At 47.2% G+C, this 16,188-nt stretch overlaps 1 protein-coding gene across 1 annotated transcript in view; it reads right to left on the reverse strand.

The window, feature by feature from the left end:
- The window catches only part of Nin (ninein), a 103,425-nt gene that overhangs the window by 87,063 nt on the left and 174 nt on the right, over nt 1–16,188 (reverse strand). The window contains exons 2-3 of the mRNA XM_051147043.1: nt 15,804–15,850; nt 5,946–6,149 (exon numbers count right to left, since the gene is read on the reverse strand). Of these exons, the coding sequence (XP_051003000.1) occupies nt 5,946–6,128 (183 nt within the window). The 5' untranslated portion in view covers nt 6,129–6,149; nt 15,804–15,850. The remainder of the gene's footprint in view (nt 1–5,945; nt 6,150–15,803; nt 15,851–16,188) is intronic.

Below are 16,188 nucleotides of genomic sequence, written 5' to 3' on the forward strand. Positions count from 1 at the left end.
GGGCTGATATCAAGAACTGTACTGCGACAGTACACTATATCAATGTACTTGTGGCACTAGTAGTGGCAGTGATGTTTAGAGGGAGTGTGAAAAGTGAGGTTCATTTTTGCACAATTAGCCTAGGAGACAGACACTGCGGAGACGCACTTAAATGCAAGACCTGGCGATTCCAGCAGCCCATGCTGGCCCTGCCTCAGATGAGTCATCTGACCTTGAACAGGCCTTACTAGGCACTAGGTGTGTCACACAGATGAGCCCTGATGACTAATAGCTGTGATGGACACTGAAGGGCACGGCAGTGTCCATTGGCAGACAAGAAGCTCCCCATAAAAAGTCTCAGAAAATGTTGGCAAATTTTAATGAGGCATTCTGACTGCATCGTCTCTGGCTGCAAAATCAGGCACTGTGGAAACAGTTGCAGAGGGAAGAGGACGGCCATCCAGAGATTGCCCTACCTGCTTTTTCAGAGTCCACAGTCACCGCTACTTCCTGCCATACTAAATACTCTGAGACTTCGGAATCACAGAGTTGGAAATTTTGTAGTGAGTTGGACGTGGACAGGAAGTCATCAATACAGAACAGAAGCCCCACTGATCATGGTGGCGTCTGAACCAACTCTAAGGAGACTCTTGTAGAGGAGGAGGAGGGAGGGAGGGTGATTTACCCAGAGTCACAAAGCCAGCACAGATAACAACAACCCTCACTCCTCCAGGTTAAACAGAAGGGGAACGAGAGCTCCTCCCACCCCACTGCCTGAAGGGCTTCAGTTCAGTGATATCCACGGGAGTGTGAGTGCAGGTGGCTATAAATAGGCAGGAGCTGGTGATCACGTGTAATTGCACACACTCAGAATGAGTAACCACCACCAGAAAACCCTTCTCTACTTCAGATTTACTCGTCAAACAACTAAATATGTGTAAGAGGAAGAAGACATGAGCCTTTAATGACCTGGAAACAAAGGACATCCACCATTGGAACTTAGTGGTGATGTTCCTGAAAGAACCCCAAGCACTTTGAGATGAAAGGTAAATGGAGCTGAGTTAGATATTTGCACAGCTATCAAATTTTAATATTAAACATTTTCTTGCTTTTTTGGGGTGGTGGTGGTTTGGGGGGGTTCGAGACAGAGTTTCTCTGTATAGCCCTGGCTGTTCTGGAACTCACTCAGGGTAAGTGGATCAGGGTGGCCACAAACTCAACAGATCCATCTGCCTCTGTCTCTTGTATGCCACCATACCCAACTTAATATTATTTTCAAAAGCCATATACCCACGGGACTCTGGGAGCCAGTGGGGCTCTGCTGCCAGGTGCCATGTTCTCATTGGAACAGGTGTGCCAAGAACCCACTGTATTCTAGATTTGTATCAAGCAACACAGTCCTCTAGATGAGAGAAACATGGGAGAATGGCAAAGTTGAAGGATCTAGAGGGTCCTAGAAACCTACAAGAAGAACATTATGATAGGCAGATTTGGGCCCAGGGGTCCCGCTCAAACTATAGCACTAGCCAAGGACAATACAGGCCATAAACTTCAAACCCCTACCCAGATCTAGCCAATGGACAGGACATTCTCCACAGTTGAATGGAGAGTGGGGTATGACTTTCACACGTACTCTGGTGCCTCATATTTGACCATGTCCCCTGGAGGGGGAGACCTGGTGGCAATCAGAGGAAGGATAGTAGGCTACCAAGAAGAGACTTGATACCCTATGAGCATATAAAGGGGGAGGAAGTCCCCCTCAGGCACAGACATAGGGGAGGGGAGTAAGGGGAAAATGGGAAGGAGGGAAGAATGGGAGGATACAAGGGATGGGATAACCATTGAGATGTAACAAGAATAAATTAATAAAAAAATATTTTGAAAAAAAAAACAGTAACAGAAGCCTTCAAAACTTGGGGGGGGGGGGGGGGATGAGACTGTCCTGTCTGGAAGTTGCCATATTGGTCAAGGAAAGGAAAATGCATTGTATCACGTATATAAAGCCTGAAGGTTCCCAGAGAGGTCACTTAAAGCTAAGCTATCAAGCAAAATCTAAACTGTTTACCTAAACTCAATCGAAGCTATCTGCCTATCAATCAACTCTAAACTAAAGCGAAGCTATCTATCAAGCCAATGCAAGCTATCTCCTTTCTATCCTAATTGCTGATAAAAGAGAAAGAGGCTCAGGGGAAGCCTCATCTAGAAGACACAAGAAACAAAGTGTTTATGGAAGTGCCATAATGACACCCATGGCTTTATAGGATGGTTTTTTAAAACATACAAATTAATGAAAATAAATAAATAAATAAAGGCACCAGAAACAGGAGGCACCTAATGTTGGGTTACTTGGCTTCATAAAAGCTTGGCCCAGCAAAGTTAATATGGCCTCTTTTCTTGTGTGAGTGCTTGACTCCTCCACCACTAACCCACCAAGATGCCACCAAACTAGACTCCCAGTGCTTTCTGTGTCTTGAGGAAGCCCTAGTGGTGGGGCCTCGCTGTGTGCGTGTGTACACGTACACACACACACACACACACACACACACACACACACACACACACACACACACTACAAGTTATATTCAATTAAGGTGTTTATATTCAAAAGGGTAAAATTAAAGTCATAAGCATCTAGGAAGATAATGGATCCTAATGTATCCAAAAGCCAGTTTTGTAAACTACTGAGGTGTATAATAAACATTAGTAAAGTGCACCCATCCAATGAGACTAATAGAATGACTGTCACATATGACACACAATATATATTTGGTAAGTTAATTGATGAATGTATTAGGATTTGTCATGCTACTTTTTGAAGGAGAGATAAACCAGTTTTTTAGGATTCCAAGTGTGGGATTGGAATGGTCTCATGAGAGAACAGGTGAGGCTAATTCACTAGAAGACCAGCCACCTCGTTCGGGAGCTTGATTGTTGCCAGCTGAAAAGATCCTATGAACAAACTCTGGGAGGTGATATATAAATGAGCCCAGAACTGGAGACGGGCTTTTTGGAGACTTGGGATAGTTTTGACTGTTCATCGCTGCACTTCGAAATGTTTCTAGAGAGAACCGCTCCAGGGAAGGCTTCGGGGCTCCGGCTCCTGCTGAGGTTCAGGGTTCTGGTTACTCTAGGTTAAAAAACAAAAAACCAAAACAAACAAACAAACAAACAAAAAAACCCTACAGATTGTGCCAGGAAAATCGTTCCTCGAAACTAATAACGTTTTGTTATTGTGTCCATTAATCCTCATTTCCTATTGTTTTGGTTAGTCGGGTTATAAGTGACATATGCTCAGTCACTAAGTTATTAATAAAATATATTGGTTTTAAAAAGTGAGCCTACAACTTTTTCTACTTATTAAATCATGTTTCTAGTTCTAATAACTCCTCCCTCCCTTTGATGGGGGTAGAACCAGAGAGTGGACTGGGGGCCCACACAGGCCTGTTAGTCACTTTACCATTTAAGCCATAGGCCCAATCCTTAACTTCCTTTGTAAACTTCTAACAAGAAGAAAGATAGTTGATATAAAAACAAATCAGTTTGGCACTGGTATGGTGGCACACCACTTTAATCCCAGCATTTGGGAGACAGAGGCAGGAAGATCTTCTGAGTTTGAGGCCAGCCTGGTCTACATAAGCAGTCCTAGGCCAGCCAGGGCTACAGAGTGAGACCCTGTCTCAAAACAAGCAAATAAACAAAAGCAATAGCAACAAAAACTTGTAAGAAGTTTGGCTGCCAAGGCCTGATGGCCTGAGCTAGGTCCCCAGGTCTCAAATAGTGGAGGGAAGAAACCTACCACCACGAGCTGTCTGCTGACCATCAGCTCTGCCTGCCTGCCTGCCTGCCTGCCTGCCTGCCTGCCTGTCTGTCTGTCTGTCTCTCTGTCTCTCTGTCTCTCTCTCTCTCTCTCTCTCTCTCACACACACACACACACACAGAATAAATAAATTAAAATGTTAAAAAGATAGAATAACTATAGTTGATAATGATTAACAGAATATTTCAAAAAAGGATAACGGAAAGGATTTGTGATGGTCTCAGAACAAGGAAACGCCAGTCACCTGACCTGATCATGATGCATGACACATATGTATTGAAATTCCACACATCGGTACACATCACTTACTATGTATCATGACACTTACACTTTAACAATGTCCACTCCCTACTCAATGTATTATGAAGGTGATACGTAGAAGGGCTCCAGTAAACTCTAAGAGATTTAGTGCTTTACAACTTACAGTTATAAACCGTGAGACATCTTCACAGCATACGGCCAAGTTTATGCGATCAACCAAGGAGAATAATTGTTTCATAAAAATGCAAATTTAACAGGAGTGCATTAATTCATGCCAGCCCTGTCTCTCAAGACAGTCACCGGGGACCTCCCACATGAAATCAATATGCAGACATCTATTTAACTTTATCGCCGGCTCACTAAGTAAATATCACACTCTACACCGCTTAGGTGTTCATTATTCAGGCAAATAGCAAACGTAAGAAGCCGGCTGGTGGTGTCAAGCCATTAGCAAAGCAATCGATAACTGTTCCCTGGTTTGGGGTCTAACAGCTGGAGAGCAAACGGTTAGCCAGCTGCTGGGGTGGAATCTGTGTGCAGGGGAGGGTCCCCTTTGACCCCGAGAGAGGTTCCCAGGGAGAGCCCCTCGTGCTTTCTGAAGCACTAGGGCAACTTCTCCTTCATCACCCAAAGGCCTGAAACCTGAAGACCACACAGGGAGATGCTACCCTGTTCTCCACCATGCCTGAAACTCCCTGGGGTGCATGACATAGCATGGAGTAGACGACTTGCCCCTTCATGCTCCTATGTGTCCTGCCTTGGGAATGAGTCGTTTTAGCATTTCCTAGGTATCTCATATCCTCACAAGCATCCATCTTCCTCAAAGTGACCAAGAGTGGCCCTACTTTTTGCAACTAGTTCAACTTCTTTTTCCTTAACTGTGTGAGCCGTTTGACCTCATACGCATGATGTCAAGTCCCCTAATATCATTTTTTTTGGTACATTAATTTCATGGTCAGTGCTATGCCTGTCTTCTTCAGGTGACACACAGCCAATATCATCTACTACGCCTTGGGTCACTTATCCGCTGGTCAGTTAAAAGACAGTGAGCAAGAAGTGAAGAGAAGGAAGCCCAGAACCAAGCTAAGCTTTGTGACTGCTTCCTTGAGCTATAACACAGGACAAACCCTGTGTACAAAAGTGTCACAGTTGCCAACAAAGCTCAGACATCTCACCTCTGTCATTTGGCTTGTCCCAGCGCCAAGATCAGAAAGCGAGGCTGCTGATTCTGAATGGAAGAACTGAATGCATTCTCAGACTAGACCAATGTCCTTCTCACTGCTAGAGGCTTGAGGCAGGGGGAGACCTCTTTTCTCTTTGGCCTATGACTTGATCTGGGGGGGACGGGGGCACTACCATTTGTTGTCAAATGTGGAAGTTAACATTGGCTTTCACACACATTCCCAGTGCATGTTGGGAAATGGCCTGCGCTGTGTTCACTTTCCTGTCTTACTTCCTGGATGGAAGGTTTAATCTTCACCTCAAAATGACACCCCCACCCCCACCCCAAAACAGCTTTTAAAAAGTTATTCTAGAACCCCACTCTTCCTGTAAGGGGCAGCTCTCTTCCTGCCTTTTCCTTCTTTTCCATGGAAATCTCACTCCACCCTTTTCTGTCTCAATGATGAATGAGGATTCAATGAAATGACCCACAAAGAACAAGGGAGAATATCTGGGAAGCAGCCTACTCCTCTTGTTGCCTGTAACGCTCAGTGTACAACTTAATTCCAAGCACAGCCTAAATTTATCATGCCCTTATCATGGGCACAAACCATACGCCCCCAGGGTTAACGGCTAGGTTGCAAGAGACAAGTTGCAACACACCTGTGGCTTGCCATCACCCCTGCTCCCCCACTTCCCACAAACTCTGCTCTTCCCCAGATCTTACCCTGCCCAAGAGGTTGTCCTGAAGCAACGTCTGCTGTAGCACTGGGGCCACCTCCTCCAAGCTCAGGACGTGGCAGAGGTCAGTCAGCTCCTCTTGACCCAGAGACCCAGTTCCCAGGGTGTCAAAACTGTCAAACAGCTCCTTGAGTCGGGCCTCATGCTGGTCCTGCTCCACCTCATCCATCCCATAGCCCACAGTGCTCACCTGTGTGGGACAGAGAGGAAGACAGGTTGGGGCAGGTCACTTCTGGATGAAACATGCATCTCCCCCAACCCCAATCAGCCACTTGGAACAGTCACTCTGCAGCAAGGCCCTGCCAGGCCAGTGGTACTCCTACACACATCAGCACCAGGGCACAACTACAATGCTACAACGAAAGTAACATTACCAGCAGGAAGGGTTTAGGCAGGCAGTTTCCCCTCTTGATGTTTCCAGGCGTAAATGGCCTGTCTGTCAGACTCAGAGCTGAGACTGCTTCTCCCCTGTCAACACCGAGGACTCAGGAAAGTGAAAGGCTCTTCTGCTAGCCGGTCAGGTCAGGTGAGAGAATTGCTAGACCACTGTCACTACAGGTCAGAGCTGCCAGGCAAGTCAGCAACGTCCAGACACCCTGTCCCCATGCTGGCTGTGAGGTGTGGCCACACTGATTACTTCAGCCTAGGTGTTCTGCATCACAGCTACAACAAGGGGCTTTGGCTCAGCCACCTCCCAATTTACAGAGGCCCAGATGCCTTTTACTCAATTAGCCTTGCTGGTGCAATTACACGCAGTGTGACAGACAGTATTCCCTGAGGATCTCTGGAGTCCCAGAGTGTCCTAGTTGGTGCTGAGTTGCCTAGCGAAAGGGCAAAACACCACAGCCTTTCCTGAGGAGCCACTGGCTGTGTTCGGACAGTTGAATAGCATCTCTGAACCCCACCACCTCCAGCAATGCATGCTTCATTCCTGTCTGCCCTGTCATCCATGACTGATTCCCACCCCGACCCCCAAAAGCCAGTCTCAGGCTTTCATTCTCCCTAGGAGCACTAAAAACCTGAAGTCAGCAAAGATTCCGAGCCATCTTTTGCTAAAAATAAAGCCACATTATTCCAGGTATTTTACTTCAAGAATAAGATGTTCATAGGCCAGGCAGTGGTGGCACACACCTTTAATCCCAAACCTTGAGAGACAGAAGCACATGGATTTCTGAGTTTGAGGTCAGCTGATCAATTAGAGCAAGCTCCAGGACAGCCAAGGCTACACAGAGAAACCCTATTTCAATAGGCGGGGTGTGTGTGTGTGTGGAGGACACCCCCCCTTCTTTCTCCTTGTATACAATAATCAATTTTTAGTGTGCTGGGTCCAGCCCAAATGCTGTAAACTTGGAAGAAACTTCATGATGCAAGTGAAGAGTGCCAAACATATCCCATACCCTTGGGACGGTGACCTCAGCTGTTTGCAATCAGTCTTTCAGCCAAGTCCTTGACTACAAAACCCAGCACCTTGCACCAGGGCGCGGGGGATGTAGCTCAGTGGTACATCATGTATGCTGAGCATGTGCATGGCCCTGGGTTCAAGCCCCAAGAGCCCTGACAATAAAAGCAGCACCTTTAAACTAAACAAAGCCGAGTCAGAATTCAAAGAACGGCTCCCAATAATGCAGAAATCGTGGCATTTAAGCTGCCACACACAGCTAGGAGCCAAGGCTATGGACCTTTTGAAACAATTCATTGCTGTTCTAGGCTGCTTGCTTTCTTTCCATAGAAAATTGTCCAGAATATGCCAAGCCTGGACAAATAGCCGGGCCTAGAGGCACACACCTTTAATTCTAGCACTTGTGAGGCAGAGGCAGGAAGACCTCTTTGAGTTCCAGGCCAGAGTGAGTTTTCAAAACAAACAAACAAACAAATAAACACGGTGAACCTGGTGTTGCACACCTGTGATCCCAGCACTTGGGGAGGCAGAGGCAGGTGGAACTCTGTGAGTTCGAGGCCAACCTGGTCTACAAAGTGAGTCCAGGCCAGCCAAAGCTACACAGAGAAACACTGTCTTGAAAAACCAAAACCAACCAAACAAACAAAAAAAGACAAGGCCATGACCTCCAAAACCAGGGGACCTCAGGAGATGAGCTGGAAGGATGCTGCAACACAACCCAGTGTTTAGGGCCCCCATGAAAGCACCTGGGCAAAGTGTGATCCCAGGTTTCCAGGCCAGGGATGGTGTCTTCCATCAGCAGCTAACCACTGAGGTGCTGCTACAGGCTCTGGCTGCCTTCCCAGGGTTGGTCTGTTGGGTTAGCTGATCAGTATGTAAATGTTTTCAAACTATGTTGGGAGTGCTACATAAACATCAAAGCTTCAGAAAAGAAACACCAAGGTGTTAACTCAAGCCACACAAAGAAGAAACTCAGACAAGGCCAAGCTTGGCTAATGAGATTCGTCTAGAGTGGGCCAGTTAATTGTCAACTAAGATCTGCCGGGAACCCCCATGGGCTCTGGGGTTTTCACAGCTGTGAGGCTCCTTCTTAGAGTCCTCTAGGTTGTAATCTGGCCAATTTCAGAAAAGCCAGACAATTCTATTTTTCTTTGATATCTGTATATGGGTTTATAAACTTAAAAGTGAAAGAACCCTAACATTTCCCCTTCAAACTCTATTTTCTGTTTAGAAACATTAGCTAATGTTTCTCAGCCTATGGGCTGTGACCCCTTTGGAGGGGGTGGGGTCAAACAATCCTTTCAAAAGGGTGGCATACCAGATATCCTGTACATCAAATATTTACATTACAATCCATAACAGTAGCAAAATTAGTTATGAAGTAGCAATGAAAATGATTTTATGTGGGGCTGGAGAGATGGCTCAGAGGTTAAGAGCACTGGTTGTTCTTCCAAAGGTCCTGAGTTCAATTCCCAGCAATCACGTAGTGGCTCACAACCATCTATAATGAGATCTGATGTCCTTTTCTGGTACAAAAAACACTGTATACATAATAAATGAATAAATCTTAAAAAAAAAAAAAAAAAGAAAATGATTTTATGGTGGGGTGGGGGTCACCACAACATGAGGAACGATATTGAAGGGTTGCAGCATTAGGAAGGTTGAGAACCACTTGTCTAAGTCAATTCTGAGAAGATCTGTCCCTATCGCTGGTCTGAGTCTGGTTAGCTACCTTATCTGATTTAGGGAAGCTGTTGGATTTTCACTAGATCAAACTTCTTTCATTTGAAAGTAGAGTTTTCCCCCTTGTCCCAGGTTCCGTAGATACAGCAAGCTTAGGAGAATGTTCTTTTGACTGAAGGCAGGCGTTGGGGTGAGAGGTGAGGGGTGCATGGGGGTTGGGTAGGAGGTGAGGGGTGCATGAGAGTGAGAAGTGAAGGGTGCATGGGGGTGGGAGGTGATGGGTTGCATGAGGGTGGGGGGGGTGAGGGGTGCATGGGGGGTTGGGTAGGAGGTGAGGGGTGCATGAGAGTGAGAAGTGAAGGGTACATGGGGGGGGAGGTCATGGGTTGCATGAGGGTAGGGGGGAGGTGAGGAGTGTGTGAGGGGGAGGTGAGGGGTGTGTGAGGGGGAGGTGAGGGGTACATGAGGGTGAGGGGGAGGTGAGGGGTGCATGAGGGTAGGGGGGTGAGGGGTGCATGAGGGTAGGGGGTGAGGGGTGCATGAGGGTGGGGGGTGAGGGGTGTATGAGGGGGAGGCGATGGGTGCGTGACGGTGGGGTGATATGGGTGAAGGGAGCACTCTACCCCAGTGGAGCAAGTGTTCCAATTGCCACATCCAGGAGATCTTACACATGGTGACAAGCTGTTAGTTCTCATCTGGCACCAAATGCATTTTTACTGGTTGATACAACTCTCCAAATGTTCATCTGTAATTCCTGTGCAAGAGAGTTTTCCCCTCCTCACTTGCCTGAAACACAAGGGTAAGGGTTACCGTTTTCTACTTCATTAGGGTCTTTGTATTTCCACCAAGGAGAATAATCCGTGGCCAAATCATCATAGACAGTTCCTGCACTGACGCCTTCCACATACACAGCTCTCCTTTTCAAGGGCATTCTCAGTGTTAGGTGTAACCAAGAAGAAATAGATCTCCGACAATGACTACTGAACTACAGTGGAGTCACCAAGAGTGCCATTCAGTGTGTCTGACGTCACCAATGCAGTCACAGACTGCAGCTGCATTCTCAGCTCAGAGACGAAACTTTGGAGGAGATTCTGTGCTAAAACACTTGACAAGTCCCCTTGTTTGGACAATAAGAATAACAACAGCCATCTGGAAGGGTTGTCCTAGAACTAAGTAGGGCAAGCTAGTGGAAGTGGCTAGGCTCAGAGAAACAGGCCCAAGAGAAGCAACTGAAAGATCAAGCAAGAAAACCCCTGAGGCCAGGAAAGGAAGCAGGAGCTTAGGAGAATAAGTTATGTCAATCAGCAGAAGCCAGCCTGCCCACAGTGGACAGGAGCCCCAGCCTGCCCACAGTGGACGGGAGCCCCAGCCTGCCCACAGTGGACGGGAGCCCCAGCCTGCCCACAGTGGACGGGAGCCTACCACAGAAGCCAGCCTGCCCACAGTGGACGGGAGCCTACCATAGATGTCCTCTGAAAGATTCCACCCAGCAGAGGATTGAAGCAGATGCTGAGACTCACACCTAGGGGGGCCTGCAGAGACTGATGTACCAGCCGAGGACCATGCATGGAGAGGACCTAGACCCCCTGCTCAGATGTGGTCTGATGAGATGGCAGCTCAGTCTCCTTGCGGGTCCCCTAAAATGGGAAGCAGGGGCTGTCTCTGACATAGATTCTGTTGCCTGCTTGCTTGTTGATCTCTTCCCTCTGTCAGGGCAGCTTTGCCAGGCCACAGAGGAAGAGGATGCAGGCAGTCTTGATGAGACTTGATAGGCTGAGGACAGATGGTCGGGGAGGAGGGCTTCCCCCTTTCTGAGGACTAGGGGAGGAGGATTTGGGGAGGAGAGGGAGAGAGGGTGGGACTGGGAGAAGATGAGGGAGGGGGCTACAATCAGGATGTAAGGTGGATAAATTTTTTAAAAATTTAAAAGAAAAGAAAAGGCTTCAAAAGGATTTAATGGGAAAAAAAAAGAATGAGCAATTGATGTCACCTGCATACACATCATTATATTAAGTGATGATGGCAACAAATAATGCTTGACTCCCTGAACCTAAAAGGCAGATTATTGGCAAATTTAATGTCAGATAACTGCAAAAAGGCTGAGACACAGCAGGGAATTCAGTAGGCACCATTATGTTCTTCCCAGCATTTATTATGAGCCCAGCCAAGTACTTTATGTAGACCATCTCATTCACATAACTTCATCCTCCTAATTCACGAGCATAGATAGCATCATGTCCCCATTTCAAGTGTAGAAATTGGGGGTTAGGCAAAATGAAGCAACCTACCGAAGGCCACAGCATTGCCATGGAGGAGGGGCTAAGATTCCATTATTGCCTCTCAATCTTATACATGCACAGGATGACACACTGATGGACCCACTGAAATGGCACCCGTGGCAACTCATGTTACCCTTTCTGTGTCGACCAGCTGGACAGTGCTGAGGAGACCTCGGACAGTCTCAGGTCACACACTGTTCCAAAGTGGAATGCGGACCGGGGAGCCCACAGTTACTTTGGTCCATTGATCGAATGAGTACAGCCTGTAAGTCTCTAGGATTACACAGATACAATAGGCATGCTCTCTCTTTTCCTAAAGTAGCACTGTATTTGAGGCTAAAAAGAAACATGGTTTTATATAAGATGGCCATGAAGAGCCCAGACCTTCAGCAATGGATACAGCTCAGGACATGATTCCATGTCTTTCCCCCAAAGGAACACTGAATGTCTAATCTGGGAAGCCAGTGCTTTCCGGAGTCAAAGCCCAGCAGGACACCCATCAGTAGCAGGAAATTTACACTGCTGAATCAGAGTAGTAAATCCTCCTGGAAGTTGCAAAGAGCAATTCTAGTTTAATGATGTCAGCCACAACCTCAGGGAAACCTCACCAATGACCTTCCCAATCAGCTAGCCAGAGCCTTTATGACTCCTTTGGAATAAAAAGGCTGGTGTGTGGCATTCTAACTAGGGACAGTTAAACAAGAGGCAGATGCGTAGAGTGAGCAATCAAAACATTTACTACCCAATAACTGTCCATAATGACAATTACTCGGAGCATCTTCCTCCCAAAGAACCCAAAACAAGGCTGTCACCAGGCCACAGATGGACAGAAGACAGCCATCACAGATCCATGCAGCTTGCTACTTGTTCAGCTTCCCCAGCTGATGAAAACACAGTGCCAACTAGGACTACCAAAGAAAGAGGTGGAGGTGGGGCTGAGGTAATGAAGTGTTACCCAGAAGGGCAGTGTGAAGTGCATGTGTGAACTTCCCCACCTCAGGTTATATAGAAAGGAGCCCGTAAGACTGGAACCCCATCCAACATGGCTGTCTGTTCTGGACTGGAGGGACTGAAAAGAGGACAAAGTCTGGCTAGTGCAAACCAAATAATAAATAAGCACAATGCCAGAGCCCCTAGCCCAGGCCTTTTCTTTCCCTTCCAGATGGCCCAGCAGCTGAACAGCTCTCCGGAATGTCTGTGTGCCCCGCTAGGCTCAGCCTCTTCCCTTTAGAGTATCATAATAGATGCTTTCGAACCTGTGTTCAGACACAGCTGTTGGGGGTCCACAGCCCAGGCAGTAGCCACCAAGTGACTAATTTCATTACTTTGGGGCTGTGGTGATGAACACAGACAATCCCTGCCTGCTAAGGCTTTTCATCTATGCCTTTATTAGACCCTAATAAAGCCCATGATCAAATTAAAGTGTTTCTTTTTCTTCCCTCTTTTCTGCAAACAGTTTTACCAGCTGCAAAATTTTCTAGGCTTTATCTTGTACTAATTTTAGTATAAAAAGGAAATAATGAGAGTGAACGCAAGTGCAACAGCACAAGCTCCAGAGTAAGCATTGGCCCCATTTTTACCTAAAACACATCTACAAAGTGCTACTTGCTGCTCAGGCACAAACTGCCAAATGCCTCCTCCCTACTCAAACAGTGCCTCCTCCAAGCTGAAAACCAAAAGCAATACAGCATCACCAAGAACAGAACTGAGATGGGAAAAAAAATGTAACATGAACTCCTACAGGCCTCGAACAGGGAAAATTCACATTCCAATGAGTTTGAAAGAAATCTTGCTTTGCTAACCATACCCTAAAATTTAATTGTGCCAAGGGCACCCTGCTGCATGTATTCTCAACCTAAAGAAGCTTTCCTATTTTACTGCCCTGAAGGTTTATGTGAAGCCAGGCTTTTGTTGCACCTAATAGCAGGTGGATTACCTAATCAGTTAAGGAAAAAACGGCTTTGTACAACAGAGATCCAGTAACCTATATTCAACTACTAAAGCAAAACGACAGCAGCCACAAAAACAAAACAAAACACAACAACAACAAAACCAGAAAAACAGTTTTGTGTTTGTTACTTTTTTTTTTTCTAAAGAGAAAAAAGAAGCCTGAAACAACTTTCACTTTTCGAGCTGTATTCACATAAACTAATTTCAGACGGCTGAAGTTATGAGCTCCCTAGGGCATCAGTCGAGAACGTCTGTTCTCACATCTACAAATGATGTTTCCCCAACTGTGCAGCAGAATCAGGATACTGACGCTTTGAGCACTTTGCTTTTAGAGGGAGTGTCTAATTTTGTACACAAATTGCAGTAAAGAATCGAGCTAATTTCTAATGAAGTTTTCATTTGCATAATTCCATAATGCTTTAAATTATCTTATTTGTAAATATAATCAGATAAATATATCTTTCTGTGAGGTTCAGTGAGCCCGCCCCACAAGTCTCTGTCCAACAGATGCAAGATCAATAGCCAGAACTCAAACTGCATTATTTATTGGCTTACAAATGAGTTGGCGTCTATAAAAGTAAACCTTCTGAAAGGCTCAGGCTGTCTGAATCCCTCTAAAAATGTACTGGTGTAACTGCCAAGCCTCTAACAGGGTAAGACTTATAAAATGTATTTTCATTATCAACACAAAATGGAAGCATCAAGACTGGTGAAATGTTAGTTTAGGAAGTCATTTACAGTGACATTTAAAACTATTTATTTGAATGACATTTGACTCATGATAAGAACACTGTCTATTAAATTAAGATTGGCTGTTCAAATACAGCGGTGCCCTACTCTTGTCCTATGAGTTAACATCTTTTGATATGAAGGACCATTATATATCTAAAATGGAAAAAGAATAAGAAAAAAAGAACATGTGACATTCTGAGCAAGCACCTATTAAAACTACTACACAATGACATTTCAACAAGAGGACCACATAAAGAGTGGCTTTCTCTTCTTTGCCCCTGCATATGTGTGTTGGCAATACCTTTACTTATGGCAATCTATTTGCTTTCTCAACACTGCAGTTCAGAATGCATCCCTACAAACCATCAGAGAGCTCTGAAAATAAACAGGTTGCCAATACTACCTGCCCAGAGTGGTCCCATCACCTCCCTATGAACACCAAGCACACACAGCTGAAGAGGCCACACCAGCTCCTCTTTCAGACAGCCTGTAATCTTACTAACAGTCTACAGTTCACAGTCTCTGTCTGTCTGTCTGTCTCCCTCCCTCCCTCCTTCCTTTCCTCCCTCCCTCCCTCCTTTCCTCCCTCCCTCTCTTTCCTTCACTTTGTAGACCAGGGTGACCTCGAACTCAGAGATCCACCTGCCTCTGCCTCCCAAGGACCGGGATTAAGGTGCACAGCCACAACCAGTACAGCTACATTCAATTCCACAACAAGACACACCAATGTTCCAGGTCAGCCTTATGCTCAATATTGGAGAAGACCCTAGAAAAAACTGCTCTGATGCCACCAAAGTATTTCCTTGTGGTTTGTTAAGCCTCGGGAAGCACGCAAATAGATGCATTTATGCCGACATGATGTATCTGAGAGAACCCAACTGAGAAATAGCTCGTGGTCCCAAGATCCTAGCTCGGGTGCTATGATGAGATTAATTGGGATGAGCATGCTAAAAGCTGCCGCCGTGGCAGCCCCATAGACACCCATACAATCTGTTGTAATTTAGCTGCATGGAAAGCTTCCTACGGACTTTGTCAATGCCTGGCGAGGGTCTATTCCAGTTAAGAGCCGACGAGACTGTCTCATAATAACGAAGTTGTCTGGAAACAAGATGTGTGGCAGAGCTCCCCTTTCATTTGGGCCTTCACCTGGTCTGGCCCGGCTGAAGCTGGCATCGTCACCCCTCCCAACCTCTCTCAATTTCACAGAGCTTTAAGCAGAGGCAGATTTCCATCAGTGTTGTCTTTTTTAGGGGACGTGGGGGTGGCACTGCAGTTCAGACCTGAATCTTGGATACTTCCCCGCAACCTACACCCACTCCTCACTTCATGCCACATTCCTCTTCTCTGGAGTTCTTGGTTTTCAGAGCAACTGTCAAAATGTATTATTCCCCTTTCCTGCTATCTGCACCCAAAGCCTCGACCTGTATGGATCCCGCGCACCTCTAAAAACTCCACTTTTAGGACTCCAAACAGCTCTGCGCTCCCAAGAGGCTCATTCCGACACCCAGGGGCTCCCCACGCAGGCTCCCCCTTCAGCTTCTGGATCTCGAGGCTGCTTGGGTGGCCTCGACCCACAAAACAAGAACCCTTTCTGCTCGCTCCGGGTCCGCCCGCTGCTGGAGCTAGGCACAGTAGCAGCTTTCAGCTCAAGGAGCCGCAGGTCTGTAAAGCGGAGGTGTGGCGGGAGGGCGGACCAGCCCAGATCCCTAGCAACCCGAGCGGCGTCCCGGCTCCACCTGCCCACCCGCTGGGTCTTGGGACTCACACGCCAAACCCCTGGTCCGGCCCCGGCCTCACCTACCTTCCGTCAGCCTCTGGGGAGCGCCCGCGCTGGCCGCCTCCGAAGCTCTGCAAGGAAAGGGCGCTTTGTTAGGACCCCGCGAGCGCCGCTACACCAAGCTGCCCGCGCCGCCGATCCGGGCAAGCGTCCTTCCTGAGGACGCGACTGGGGACCCGCGCGGGCGTCATTTCCATATGTAAGGGGCGAGCGCTCACAAAAGCGCGCCGGCGCAACCCCCGCCCCCGCTGTCGTCGCGGCCCCTCCCCCTCGCCTCTACCCGCCGGCGACCGAGCCCCTCCCGGTCCGCCACCGCGTGCTTGAGCGGGATCTGCGGATCTGCTCCGCCCGGGGTGCACGGGGTCCCCAGCAGAAGGCTGCCAATGCGCCGAGGCCTCCGCGCTCTCCC

The sequence above is a fragment of the Acomys russatus genome, chromosome 1 (assembly GCF_903995435.1).
Source record: "Acomys russatus chromosome 1, mAcoRus1.1, whole genome shotgun sequence".
NCBI lineage: Eukaryota > Metazoa > Chordata > Mammalia > Rodentia > Muridae > Acomys > Acomys russatus.